The sequence below is a fragment of the Salvia hispanica genome, chromosome 1 (assembly GCF_023119035.1).
Source record: "Salvia hispanica cultivar TCC Black 2014 chromosome 1, UniMelb_Shisp_WGS_1.0, whole genome shotgun sequence".
NCBI classification, from domain to species: domain Eukaryota; kingdom Viridiplantae; phylum Streptophyta; class Magnoliopsida; order Lamiales; family Lamiaceae; genus Salvia; species Salvia hispanica.
In genome coordinates, this window is record NC_062965.1 from 49963843 (window position 1) to 49979936 (window position 16094).

At 34.4% G+C, this 16094-nt stretch overlaps 1 protein-coding gene across 1 annotated transcript; it reads right to left on the reverse strand.

Moving 5' to 3' along the window:
* Positions 1-4275: 4275 nt before the first annotated feature.
* Positions 4276-11343, reverse strand: LOC125200621. The gene is given in 8 exon segments (XM_048098300.1): positions 4276-4692; positions 4816-4863; positions 5404-5485; positions 5567-6487; positions 6697-8381; positions 9386-9978; positions 9981-10106; positions 11005-11343. Coding segments are annotated over 8 exon segments (3939 nt in total). The 5' UTR covers positions 11285-11343; the 3' UTR covers positions 4276-4488.
* Between the last annotated feature and the right edge of the window lie 4751 nt (positions 11344-16094).

Sequence of the window (16094 nt, forward strand, 5' to 3'; positions counted from 1 at the left end):
TTAAAATGGAAACACCTTTATCTCTACTTTATTCTCTCTTTCTTACTTTACTCTCTCCTCTCAACACATAAAATAAATTTGCATAAAATCCCGTGTCACCCAAAAAAGGGGGTCATCTTCCTTAGAACGGAGGGAGTACTTTAATGTGCCAACCAATAGAGCGCCCACTAGAACATCCATGCGTATGGATGATCTTACTGATACGCGCCACTATAAAATGGGCATGACACGAGAATTCTAGTTGATTTATTAGAAGTTGAGTTCATTGGAATATGTGAACAAATATATAAATTATGGAGTATTTATTGTTAATATATAAATATTTTTATTTTTATTTTTATTTACTATACCAACTTATAACATTTAAGAATGTGTGTGGTGGGACTTTAAATAGAGTTATAGAGTACATATAAATATATCAAACTAATGTTTACATCAAATGTAGACATTAGGAGTATTTAAGTTGGTGGTGACAATTTCAAAAAAAAAAAAAGTTGGTGGTGACATCACGCGATTGAATGCACACACAATACACACTCTAGCTCCATGTGATAGAGAATAGTAACTCTCTCATTCCCCATTAAAATGGAAGAAATTTTGAAATTGAAATTGTAGTCTAATTAAAATGGAAGAAATTCTACCTTGGGTGGAGTTTAGGGAAAGGGTCGCATTGCCCCATTTTTTATACTTGATAGTAGTTTGTTCTTAATTACTTAATTTACTTAATTGAAAATGAATTGAGCTTGAAAACGTTGATTAAAGTATTAATAAAGACCCATAATTTGGCTTTCATTTTCGAAAATTGTAGCTTAAGATACGTTCGGTTAATTACTTGATGTGAAGTTGGATATTTTTAAACGGGCCCAGAGTGCAACCCTAATTATGTTATGATGATAATAGTTTATTCTATAAGGAGTACTAGGTATTTGGAATTTGAAATTTAAGGTAGAGGTTGGAATATTGGGTGCTGACCAAAAATCCATTTCTAGATGGATAAATGAAAATTTAAAATCTTGGGAAAAATCTAGGTTAAATATTGCGGACCTTGCTTAATGTACCTAGCTAATTATGTTTAAATTAAGTTCAGCTATGCAAAATTGAAATATGTCAGTGTTTTTTAAATTAATGAAGTTGTTGATAAATAAACTGTCATATATGGTGAAGTCGAAATCAAAAGGATCGAAAATTAGGAAAAAATTTAATGGGGAATTGATTTATTCATGACTTGAATTTTAGTTGAAGGATTAAGTTGAGAAAATAAAGGTCTCAGTTAGAGATGATAGGATGAAGTTATTTAAGTGAAGAATAAAGACATGGCTAGTTTAAGAGCTGTGCTTTTCTATAATTAATTACCTATTAAAAGTAGAACATATTCATATAGGTTTTATTCAAATGTTTAATACAGTAAATGGTATGAATGCAACATGAAAACAATTTAATCAGATTATATATATTTAAATATGAGAATGAAAACATATAGGGAAATAAGGTTAAAATGCTATACTAAAAAAAAAAAAAAAGAAAAAAGAAAGAAAAGAGTAAACTACGTAAATAATCTAATGAAAAATTGTGTTTTGACATTCGGTGATTACTGATAAACTTTATTAACACATATAGTCCTAGATAATAAAATCATGTTTGAAGTCCTTTTTATACTGTTTTTGACAAAAAAAATTTACTTTTATTCTTTTTCTTCTGTCTTTTCTTTTGAACGTAGGTGACTTAATAACAGTTATATTGATTGTGCTTTTATAGCACTTCAGTGTTATTCATCTTTACACCTACTTAAATTCCCTCTGCATTTCTATAAATGGCGCAATTAATGTCTCTTACATTCAGACAATATGTCACCACCTAACCAATGCCGATCAGACCTAGAAGTCATCGTTCCTTGGCTATTTATTTGTCAAATTATACTCCCTTCGTCCAAGATATTAGACCCTTATCTCTTTTTAGTGTCCGAACATATTTAAGTCATTTCTAATTATAGTAAAAATTTACGTTACTAAACAAGTATTTCATAAATTCCTGTGTCCAAAAGAAAGAGCTCTAATATCTTGGAACGGATGGAATACTATTAACATACAATATACTGGAGTATTAAAAAAAAAAAAAAACTAATCATTATCAAATGAGAATGGTTCTCGTATAAGATAGTACTCCCTTCATCCTAGTTTAAAAGTCATGTTTTGTCATTTCTGTCCGTCTCAGTTTAAGAGTATCATTTAGAAGTTATCATATTTGAACATAAAATATAACCTCATTGTTGATGAAATTTACACTCAAATGTCATTACTTTCATAAAAATAAAACAAAAAAAAAAATCTTAAGCATTCAAAAAATCAAAAGGGTCAGACTTTCCACTACCTCACTTCAATCATTACACACTTCAACAATCACTACCTCACTTCAGTTATTACATACTCTAACAATTTTTTAAAACTCGTATATTCTAATTAAATTGCACTAATAAACTGGGGCAGAGGAGTATATCATATCATTTATCCATCCTACCTTAATACTCAAAGAAACAGATATGATCCGATTAGGGTCAGTGAAGGTGTTAATTGGTGTGCAAAAAGTTTGTTCGTATTAAACCCAATGTCACGTCACCTATAGAAATAGCCAAGGACGTTATCTTTTGTAACTCACATGTCCCAACTCCTACAATTTGAGTGCATCACCTAAAATTAATAAAAATCAAAGTACAAACTAGAATTTGACCAAATTTAATTATTTAAATACTATTAACCCTTTGTAGTAATATATTATAATTAAATTAAATATATAAAACAAAACAAATAATATTAAACATACATTAAATGAGATGATGCTCACATAAAGTATATATATACTTACATAAGGGAGGCTACATATAATTTCTCCGCCATTCCCTACCGCCAGCCATCACCATCATTCACAATGACCTAATTTCAACCTTCTCCGCAACTCCCGCAACCATGCATGCGTCTCCAGTCTACCGTCGTTCACTCGAAACACAGTAAATAATTCCTCATTTGCTTTGTAGAGGCGATGGTAACTTTATAAATGGATTAGGTATTTATCTCTTTTTACAAATTTGAGTTTTTTAAAAATAAATTATATATATAAATTTTAAAATCAAAATTTCAATTTTTTCGTTTAATTCGATTTAACCGATAACCAAGATCCTAAACTATAACCGTTAATTTTTAAACCACCATTTTTTTAAACAGGACCCTTGTAAGATAAGGAGTGTAATACAAAAAAAGTGTTTGATTTTTCAAGATTTTTACTCCACAATGGTTAATAGGGAAACCAATAAAGAATATGTGTATATAGTTTATTAAATTAATTTAATAAAACAAGAAAAGTATGTTAGAATTGTCGACTGCATATTAGTTCGATATTATCAGCTTTAGATCAAGCTCATACAAATTTCTTTTGGATCACTCGCAAGACCTCAAACTAATTGGGATTGGACAGTAATTCTGAGTTTGCAACCAAACAAAGTAGTGAATTTTTTTAAAAATTTATTGCACGATGGTTAATAGGGAAACCAATAAAGAATGCGTTTAAAATAGTTTAATAAATTAATGTAAATGGAAAAGGTTGTGATTTTAATTAAATCACAAATAATATAAAATACTCATTCACTCCGAAGATAGTGGATCATTTCTATTGAGCACATAACTTTTAGACAATTGATATGTTTAAGATTAAAAAGGAGAGAAAATATAGAGATAATAAAGTAAGAAAAACTAATAGAAAGTAAAATATGTGAGAGGATAATTTTTTTTAAAAATAAGGAAATGATTCAACTAAAAACAATCCAAAAAGAAATACTACTCAACTACCTACCTTAAGAATGAGAAAGTATAATGTTTAATACTCATTTTGAAACAAATCAAATTTCAATGTAACCATCGAAAAAGTAATGTACATAAAATCATAACGGGGAAACTGTTGCTATTGTGCATTTGGGCTAATATTAGTCATTAGCAAACCCCAGATGAATTATTCCAGGCTTTTCATAAACTTATATAGTACTCCCTCCATTCCATAGTAACGGAGGCGTTTCTTTTCGGCACGGAGATTAAGAAAAATTGTATTAGATGAGTTAAGTAAAGGGAAAATAAAGTGAAAAATGGAAAAAGGTTGAGAGAAGAAGAAAGAAAAAAACAAGAGAGAGTAAAGTAGGTGTGGAAAATTGTGTTGACTTTTACTAAAAAGGGAAATGACTCTATTACTATGGAACGTATCAAAATGGCAAAATGACTCTATTACTATAGAACGTATCAAAATGGCAAAATGACTCTATTACTATAGAACGGAGGGAGTAAAAGACTAGATTGTACAATACACAAATTATGCCTTATAAGTTAACAAATACGATCAATCTAACATCACCTAAAAACTACTCTTTCATATTAAAGGAAAAACAATAGAACTCACATCTTCACTATCCCAAAAAAAAAAGCACTCTAGTTTCCTTCTTGTTGCTAAGCATCATGATAGTTCAGAATTTGTATCTTTAGGAAGAATCAAACCAATCAAGCAAAGTGAGGGGTTCGGGGGTATGGAGAGAAACGAACATGTTTCAGGCGAGTATGGAAGAATGAACAGCAGTCTTGCCCACATTGTCTTTGATGCTGGTAATTTGATTACTCCTGCACACTCTCTCTGCTTCAAGTATGAAATGAAATCGTGAAGCTGCACAACAGAATTACAATTTTTTATTACTTAAATAAACACACTTAGGTTTGGTTATTCAGATATTGATGAAGTAAAATTTAGACAACGGGGCAAATGGAAAAAATAGAAGATCCAACTTACACCCTTGTGATCACCATGGGACGAAGGAAGCAGCCAACAGATTTCTTTCTGTAGCAATTAAGAAACAAAAAGTGTTAGATCGTTCAGTAATTCCAGTAAATGCACCCATTGCAATCAACTAATGAGCATGTCTATGATTAATCAAGAAGATTACATAGCCTAAGCATTGCATGAGGTAAATCGTGCGAGAACTTCTCTACAGAAGTTAAGCTCTTATTTAACTAAGCAGATTACATAGCCTATTGCATGAGGTAAATCGTGCGAGAACTTTTCTACAGAAGTTAAGCTCTTATTTAACTAGTATCGTGCGAGTTCAAGGTGGATTATTTGGTGGGTTGGTGCTTTAATTGTATACCTAAACAAGTTACAACATATAATTGCAAAATGGAGTAATCTCAAATACTAAAACAAAGAATAATCTGTGAACCATTAACTTCAATTTCAAACAGAAAGAAAGATGACTAACAACATTACGACAAAGTTTCTCTGGTTAAATGCTATATTTGGGTGGTCAGTAATATGGAGCAAGACTGATACTTCAGCAGATAAGATAAAATGCACATGAAGGAAGAATGACCAGTAACTCACTCTGTGACGGGGAGTACTAGAAAATGTTGATTTTACATGGCGCAAGTCAGTGCGCTTTGTCATATCTAACTTCGCAGGCCATCTGCACATTCATAAGAAAACAATTAAAAACAATAAATGTTGTCTTTTTCTGTGTGAATTAAGACAAGACTCAAATCCTTACTCTGCAGGCTCCACAACGGAATTTGAATAGCTACAGATATCCGAATCTGCTCTTTGTGCGTGTATTGTACAGTAGTAAACACCACTTTTACTCAACATCCCCTGCCAAGGATTAAGTGAGGACAACCTAAAACTGTCAGGATTGGCAGCTAAAGATGGTGGGGGTGGGGAATTAGGAGGCGGGGGAGGAGGAAATGCAGGAGGCTGGGAATGAGGTGGAGGTGGTGGAGGAGGAAATGCAGGAGGCTGGGAATGAGGCGGAGGTGGAGGAGGAGGCAGAGGCGGAGGTGTTGGAGGCAGTGGAGGCTGTAACTCAGGGTGAGGAGGCAATGGAGGACGAAAATCAGATTGAGGAGGTAATGTAGGAGGCATAAGAGGTGGAGGTGGAAGTGGTGGTAAAGAAGATAATGGTGGAGGTACAACAGGCACAGAGAACATCTGATCAAATGGCGCTGCAGAACTTCCCCGGATCTGTGCCAGTGGGGTCACAGAAGCAGGTAAAAAAGGCGGGCCTTGTACATTAGTATGAGAATTAGCATGCATTGCAGCAGAATGGATTGGGTTTTGATGCAGATGGTGACCCATCCCACGAGCATCCCATAAACTATTAGGAGGTGGATACACAGGTCTATTGAATGAAGATGTTTGAGCAGGCTGTGGTGGTGGAATGGGTGGCCCATAATTTTGTCCAGTGGTGATACTTCCTCCAGAATGCATTCCACTTTCTGGTCTTCCATACATCCATGATTGTTCAACTGCACCAGGTCTGCCAACTTCCATCATTCCTCCAGTCGTCCATGTAGGCTGGAATGCAAAAGCAGGTTGCATCGGAGGGCCACAATTTTCCTGACTCATTCTTGGTGATGTAAGCTCCAGGTCGGGTCTCACCAAAGGAGCAGGGCCATGGTGCATCGCAGGATTACTGAAACAAACATATGTGCACAAGTCAGCCAGGATAGGCGATAGCAATTATAAGCTTACAGATGGCAATCATGGACAAGGTGCAAGCACTTTAATATATTCCGACACTGAAATTCATACATCCTAGTTATCTGACATAAAAAATGCTGGAAACCAATTAAATTACTGAAACATATATAAGCGGAGCAGAAACTTGGTACAGTGTCAAACCTGAAATCTATCTGGAAAAAAATACCAGGACACTCTCGTAAGTTCTTGAATAAAGTATTTGCTGTATCTGTGCTACTACACTCAACCAACCAATTGGAACTTGAGGGCATACTTGGTCTACTCACGCGAACAGATCCATTGTTGTTAATCGCAAGGTTACAAACTTCCAAAAGCTCATCCTCAGTGATACATGGAGAGTTTTTATTTGGAAAATTAATCCAAAGCATGTTTGTCGGAACTCGTTCTTGTTCTCGCATCAGTGCAGCTGTTGCATGATTCTCAAAAGGCCCTTGAGAGTTACTGATATTATATTTAGCACGTAACTGTTGAAGGAAAGAAGGCAAAGCTGAGGTCCTTGTCAGGTAACTCTCAGGAGGTTTCTCGAGCATAGGTTGAGCATGTGGTGATCCAATCATGCTGTTAGAAGGGAAAGCATTTCTTGTGTCATTGTGATGAAAAGGAGGACCAGGTTTTGCTGCTTCAGCATGCATCATTACATTAGGTGGACCTGTGTTAGAGGGATGTGGATAGTAATTACTATTTTCCTTGCGGTGCCTCCGCAAATGAGCTATTGAGACGGTGGCTTCTTCAGGTGAATCGAATTCCATCAGCAATGCACCTTCATTGCTAAGATCAATAACCATGCGAGGGCCCTTGTGGAGTAATTTTTTAACTTCATGTACCATCTCATCCTTGGCCCATATGCTTGGAACACTCCCAACATAAACATGGCAGCTTGAACCAACAGCTGTACCATTTATAAACCCCCTCGCTCCAAATCCTGCATCCAGAAACTTTATCCGAAGGCAGGCACCCCAAGGAGAACGTCCCCGCATAACTTCTCTAGCCTTTAAAGCATCCATCAGATTTCTGTACTCTATAGTGGCAAAGCATTTAAATGGAAAAAATCGCAAATGATCTATAACACCAAACTTCTCAAACTGAAACCTTATATGCATTTCAGACACATCATGACCTAGCGATCCCAACCAGAGTTGTTTTGAAGCTGGAAATATGTCCATAGCAGCTGGGTCTCCATCGGAGTACCATATTGCATGGTTTCCTGAAGAATGGGGTGGAGGAACATTTTGCTTGGGAGACTCAAATGGAGAATTTGCAGCTCCGCTGGAAGATCTTAAGGTAGGTGTAGAATCCATGTTTGAAATTGGACTCCTCTCTATTTGGGCAGAATGGCTTCGATTACTAAATGAACTACTTCTTAAATCCCTTGGTGTTCTCGCTCTAGGTGAGAAAGATTGTCTATTCAACAATTCCCTTTGCATGAACATTCTACCACTGGCCATATCACCAGGGTCCCCATAATTATGATCCATGGACTTCAATTCTCCAGGGAAAGAATCACTTCCAGAATTTACTGTTATGCTTCCCCTTTTCAAATGGCTGCCTGAATGTTTATCGGGGTAATCTCTCCCTGAAACTACAGGAGAACCTTGTTGATTAGATGGTCTAGCAACCGAGCACTGATTCACAGATTTAGATGAATTGGAGTTACCCTCAACATTATCTACTTGACTGTCTTCTGCTTTTACTTGTTGCACAAATGATTCAAATACTCCTTCTAGACCAGAGGTTATATCAGAAACAATTTCAGATGAAACAGAATTGCAAAGCATTCTGTATCTAGAAAATATCAAACTTCTGAGTGAAGGATCTTTCCTAAGAACCTGTAAAACAAAGACCACAAATGCAGCCACAAAAAAAAAAGAATTAACACTCTGAAGCACCAATAGACCACTTCCAGCTGCAGTGTCTAAATTGTAAACATGCATAATTCTACAGTCAGAACTGATAGAATATATGACTTGGAGGCTAAGAAAGTTATTTTTCCTTCTACTAAATTCTTTCTAACCAGGAAATAAATCAAACCAAAATAATAATTTTCTTAGCCTCCAAGTCACATATATTCAATAACTGCATCAAGAACTGATCATTTACAGAGAATCAATAATTTGACCCCATACATATTGAGTAATCCAATTATCAAAGTAATAGATAAAGGAAATATCAAAGGATTTTGATGTTATTTTTATGGAAATATTATCCCCATCCCAGTAAATCAATAGCAATTTCACTTCATCAGCAATAGCGGTTCTACACTTCAAACAAACCATAGACGTATATTGCACCAATGTAATAAAATCTGCCTCCTAGAGTAGCCTAGGGTATTAGTTTTACTTGCTTCACAAGTCCCATGAAATGGTACAAGAAAGATTGACTCTAATAAATTTGAGCTCTGATGGCCATATAACAAGAATAAAGCCAATATTAGATATATAGACACCAGACTAGAATTTCAATAAGGCTGTCAGGTTTAAAGTTTCAGTTAGTGTCCCACTCTGCAATGTTCTGAACATTCACCGGAAGACAAATGGAGATGAATGATCCTTAAGATCATTACTGATAGTCTGATACTACTGGTAGAGCCAGTTCTGTAATGGAATATCACAAAGCAATACTAACTCAGAAATTCACTAACAGAAGAATACATCCGACGTCATCAGTCCACCCCATAGATTTCCACTATTTGCACGAGTCTAAAAGGTCTTATCTACTGATCCGAGTGCTAGAATAACATAGAAACAACAGCTAGTACATTATATAAAGACCTTAAAGTTTATTCCTGTTAATCTGTTAAAGAACTATACAAATTAAAGATTAAGACAATTACCAGTGCCAATAAGCAGTTCTTTAATAAGGGATCAGCACGATTTGGCAAAGAATTCCCAATTGATGCAGGAGATTCATTAACAGGATCAGTCTCTTGACGTTTGATTCTGCTGGAATGTTCGCCTGATTCCTCACCATTTTTCTCATCCAGTTGACAAGAGCCAACATAATCCAATTCAACTGTCAACTGATGAAGAAGGTACTTTCCTTTCTGAATTCCCTCAATTTCCATTGACTCAAAAAGTTTAAAGAATGCAACAAGTGAATATTTGGGGAAGCGAAAGAGAATAGACAAAAAACATAGGCCACGAAGCTTAGATAATTTCAGTAATATTGAACTATGTTCCTCCAAAATCTTGCGCTTGAAATCAGAAATGGCTTCGGCAACATCATAAATCTTCAGGACACTCTGGTCAACAACATCAAAGACACTCTTTCCCTCAAAAGAGGAGACAAAAAATGTAAAAACATCATGAAAAACAATGGAGCATATCCTTTGAATAACTTCTGAAGCAGCAGCTCGACATACATCAACCAGACCTAATATGCAGGCCTTGGCAGTCTCAAAAGCAATACCATCAATGTCTTCTCCCCACTAATCATGGTGATGCATTGGTTATGCATATTTATGAGAGCCTTCCCAGCAGCTTCAAGAGCAGCAGGGCAAAAAGAAGCATAACGTGGTATGTACTCTGCTACAAGACGTTGTACACTAGCACATCCTGCATCAAAGTAAAGTGATAAGTGTTTGCTTTACCAAACCATGGAACATAACACAATAGGACTGCTGTAGTAGACAGTGTATAACTTTTCCATGCAAAATATTTTTCATGGAACACAAAATATAACTTTTCTAGGAACACAAAATATAAATTTTCCATGCAAAAAATTGACATTAAAATGGTGTCTTATGAGGAACAGATTTTATAATATAATGGACACAATAAGTCTTCATAAGACAGTAAGACACAAACGCTTCCATCATTTTCTAACCAGGGAAGATCAGTTAAACCATTCTCTCTACCTATAGCTCTATACAAATACTAGTTATTGCTCATATCGGTCGTAAGTGGGGAGTGTTACACTAGTTGCTTGTCAAGCAGTTCAATCCAAGTAGCAAACAGTCACAATCTTCTGAATACGTTAAAAATCGTGCAGCCTTTACTCATTGGTGTTAGCCAAAGCATGTCAAACATCTAGGACAGCCAACAAGAGAGAGAACCTAATCCATACTAAAAGTACAAGAAAACATTCTAATAACACAAGATTAATCAACTAAATCAGCAGGCAAAACATGTAGATTTCACCAGATGTTAAAACGAGCAAAAATGATTACAAATTTTAAACAAATCGCAAAAACTATGTCCCAAAGATTATTCCAATTGGGAGCTAAGTGCGAAACGACTTCTGCAGCTCAATTCTAATCACAAATCATCCTTTGGGGAAACAATTAGCCATAAACCCTAAAAGGTTCAGATTTTGACTCTAAACTGATGCTCCAAAATTAAAACGAATAGAACAACATATATACGTTGATTTAGCTTCTAACACACAATTAAAACCTAAAAATTCGATCCGGGAAGAAAACTCGACATGAGGCATAAATAGTGAAATCCCAACCTCCAGCGGCAGTGATCAAAGAGTGATAAGCTTCTTCCAATTCCGGCGTCAGATGCTTATCCTTCCGGTCGATGCACAGCTTGATTTTCTTATAGCACTCAAATACATTGCGAATTCCTTCCTGGTTCCGCCGCCTCCGGGCGATTTCATCATGAGACAAAGGCGGCGGGGTCGGTGGCCGTTGAGGCGGCTCTTGTGGTTGGGAAGGTGGCGGCGGCGGAGATGATGGAGGTGGGTCGTAAAATCTTCTCTTTTTGAGCGGTTGCTCAGCCGCGGCCATGGCGCAATCGAAGAGGGAGAATCGCCTGCCCCAGTTTTTTTAGGAGAAAAATTTTAAAAATAAATGAGAATATAATTAAATGCAGATAACTAAATCAAGGCCACATATGTCATTTGTGTTAAAAACTTAAAATGTGATCAAAATTTATAATTATAGGTGCCCACGGTTCTAGAACCGGCGGTTACACCAGTTCTGATTTTGGAAATGTCGAACCAGTTGCGGTTCGGTTTCAAAACCGCTGATTTCGGTTTCGGTTCCGAACCGACAGTTTTTTACGTTTTTTTTTCACGATTCTGAACCGCCGGCTTTCAGTGGTTTTTTGCAGTTCCAGCACGGTTTCGGTTCGAAAATTTTCGAATCTGAACCAAATCATGGTTCTAAATCAACGGTTTGATTCGAGTAAATTCTCATGATTATGATTACGGTTACGATTTTGCGGTTAACTGCCGGAACCGTAAACATTTGACACCTCTAATCATAACCGGAAGGAATCATCTAATACATCTTCTGTGGATTCGATCCATCCTCTCTTCTCTATTTTCTATATCTTATTTTATTTGTTATTTTTAATCAAACTTTAGGTTAGAAACTCGAAAAATATAGAATCTAATTATGAGCATCGTGGATTGAACACACCTGAGACATCTTCTAAAATCATTCGTTGGAACTTGAAAGACTACTAAACTACTTTCACAGTGTAATCCTATGTGGCTCATGAGATGGAAGATTATTGACAGTATCAAATTAAATAAAAAAAATTACTAAAGTGGTTAGATAAAGAATTTAGAAAAATAATAAACTCCCATAAATTTTAGAATAGTAGAGAATCGTGTTCAGAATCTGGACCATTAATTGATATGGCCCGGGAGACTACTCATGGGTCAATAATTTTTTTAGGCCCAACTCAATTTCCAAATTTTGGATACAAAAAATCACATTGGATACTAAATTAATCTCATACTAAATTAATTTATCTGGCCCAAATCAATTATCAATTATCAATTGTTGGCCCACGTCACTTTCTTGTTTTACACTATTTCATATTTCGAGTTGACTTGTACTCCCTCCGTCCCTCATTAAGAGTCTCACTTTTCCATTTCGATCCGTCCCCAATTAAGAATCACACTTCATTTTTACCATAAATAGTAAGTAGGTCTCACATTCCACCAACTCAATTCACTCACATTTATTATAAAACTAATATAAAAAAATGAGTCTCACGCTCCACTAACTTTTTCAACCAACTTTTCTTTACATTTCTTAAAACCCGTGCCGAGTCAAAGAGTGACTCCTAATAGGGGACGGAGGGAGTAAGTATTTAAGCAAATTGAATTTCATTTTAACAATTGTAGAAGTATCATTTTATCTTTACCTGCTTGATTAATGTGATAATTGCATGAGATGTGGTGTTTTAGTGAAAAGGGATACACCTATTTCTTCAACATAAAAGTTTTCAGCACTATATAACAATTCCAATTAATTCACAACACCAAAACCACCAAAAAGCAAAGAATAAGCTTGAGTTCTTTTTTTTTTTTTCAAAGAATAAGCTTTAAAACAACGTCATTTTGAAAATTTCCCCATTTAATAAAACTTTCTAAATTTGTAATATTTAAATTAAGGATATAAATGTCAATTTTAATCCTAAATTATATGCTAATTTGAAAAAATATCTATTAGTACGTCGGTTTTATTATACACACACCGCCCATATTTATTTTCCAGTCACTACATATATATTTATTGTAGTGCCGACGATTGTATATTTAATTAATTATCCTGTCACTGTTAGAAAAGAGAGATCCAGAACAGCTAGATTTTATACATAAATGCATTTTTGAAAAAAAAATTGGTCACATACAACTACAATCAATATATATAGAATCAATGTAAGTATATATTTTGCTGCATAAGAATATAATATGCGTACAGCATATATAATCCATAAACATAATAATAATATGGCGGCATTAGTAAAATATACAGTGATTAGTTAATAATATTTATTCGGTGTATATTATTAATTATGCTATTAATTGGTTGATTTGATTAAATAGTTGTATTTTAAAATTCGAGACGGTGTGTTTTTGACCCGCCCAATCCATGATTAGTTCAAGAGGTCTCCTTTAACTTATCTCTAAATGACACACTATTTCAATGGCATTAAAATAAGTAAATATCAATTATTCTTTAATTGCTGCATAAACTAATAAATTAACGCCGTATCTATGTGAAAAATTACTACTCCTACTACTTAAATATAGTAGTAGTAGAATGTATTATCACAAAAAAGACAAAAAACTGTTTTCAACGTTATTTAAATTAAGGATAACAATGCCCTTGAGGTAAAATAGATGAAGAAAGAATACGAGCATCCGCAATGCTGCCCTTCTTGGCGGATGTCGGAGAGGCTTCGGCGAAGGGCGTGCAGGACGTCCGCCATTAGGGCGGAGAGGGGCGGACGCGGATATGGCTTGCGGACATGGGAGGGGCGCGGCTGTGGTGGGACGTCCGTGCCGACGTCCGCCATTGCGGCGACGACGTGGACTTCCGGCGCAGATGACCCGATTTTTTATTTTTTTTAATTAAAAATTTATATATACAGCTCGTTGAACTTTCCCATATTCGTGTCGAAATTTTAATTCTGTAAATTGCATATTTGTGATTTTTTATTATGGAAGTCCGCGCGGGAAGTCTTTGGGAATGTCCGTATTATAGAAGTCTGTTGGGAAGGGCAACGGGGGGAAGGGCAATGGGAAATCCGCAGCATTGCGGATGCTCTAAGCATTAAAGTTCCGTTTTGTCAGTTTAGCAATAAAATAAAACCGTGAACAACATATTGGATAAAATAAAAAACTTGTACCAAAATATGAGAAGGAATATGACTATATTAATCTTGAGTATTAATCCTTCCACGTTCTATGTTAAAATGTTAATAAAGACGTTCCTTTTTCTGCTCTCATTTTAAGAAATATAAATAGTTGCAGTAGAGAAAAAATAAAGTAAGAAAAAGAATAATGTAGAGCTGCAAAAACGAATGCTGAAAATGAAACGCCTCTACATTATTTTATTTCTTAAATTACTTTATTTTTTTCTCTACTTTAACTATTTATCATTATTTTTTTAAAACGAGTACAGAAAATGAAACACTTATATTAAGGAGAAATGGAGGGAGTACTAAATATACTTGAATTATATATGCATAATTAGAGTTTTTATGTATTATACATTTCAAATTAGTTCATAAAAATTTTATTATGTACGTGTATTACTACTCATATAAAAAATCTTAAGATATAAATAGTAAATGCCATGCTAAATAAGTGTAGGGGCATAAGATATTATATACAATTAATTTACAATATCTATGCAATGATTATATATGGCCTCAAGACCATACTAAATAAGTAGAAAAACTACAATAATAAAGTTGGTAGTAGAGATAAATATAAACTAAAGCATAGTTTATAAAATTACATGCATAACTATAGGGCTGAAGACTGGCTCTTGATTGACGAAAGGGATAAACAATTAATTAATTTATTTTTAATAAAGACACATCGTTAATCGAATATTTATTTATATATTATTGTTAGCGTGGTCCATATAGTTTATTTATATTTAACCTTACTACAGATGCTAATGCTTTAATCTAGTCATCGTAGTATTTTATTTTCTCTTTTAGGTATGTCATTGATATATAGTTTGAGTTCTAATTAAACAGTTTACAATTCTATTTTTAAATGCATGCATTCCTTAAGGGAATTAGATAAAATACAATACTACAAAATATGTTAACTCATAACACCTCCTCAATTATATTAATGGCCCTTGAAATTCTTCGAAAGCTAGTTAAGGACATGCTATATATTTCATTTTCTCAATTTGAAAAAAAATCGAAATACATTTATTTGTCTAAATTATTTATAGTATTTTACAGGTGGTACCACTCAACGATATAGTCCATAAAAAATGTTGGCAATTATATTCAAACATAAAAACTACGATAACATAAAAAAAATCCATACAAAAACTAACAAATAATGAAATAATAAAACCAACTAATCATAAACACCAACAATAATAAAAGAATCAAAACATACCCGTGGTAACAAAAAATAAAACCAACTAATTAATAAACACCAACAACAATAAAAAAAATTCATCATATCTGTGGTCATTGCTTATATTCCACTCCCATATAGTAAAACTAAATTTATCAAAAGGATAATTAGCTGTCATTCTTCGAATCATAATTAATTTAGTTCTTTATATAATAATTGATGGTTAGGTCCTAATTAAGCCCAGTCGTGCATAGCCGGCCAAACTGAACCCTATTGAATTTTAAGAGATGGAATAATATCTGATTTCTAGGGCTTTAGTTATTTAATTATTTAATTAGGGACAAATGGCATGGAATTATAGATGATTAGATATTATTCCCACATTATTTAATACAGTACAGAATTTCCTGTTTGGGGCTTCGTGCAGTGGAAGTGAAATTGATGTACTTACAAAGAAGTTTCCTAGATAGAGTTTCGTTTTAATTTTTTATTAAATATGTGTATGTTGTTCATGATTCCTGACTAATTAAATTCTTACAAGAGTTAGGTTCATATCCTAGGTTAAGTAAATTCATTATTTGTACTCATACAAAGAGTAAATTCATTAATTGTTCCCCATCCATTTATAAGTATTTAAATTGTTGATGCCAATTCTTTAAAAATCGGATTGGACTGGCCGGCTTGACTGGTTCAACCACAAACTGATGCATGTTTCAGTCCGATTCGCACTATAAATCCAGTTGAGC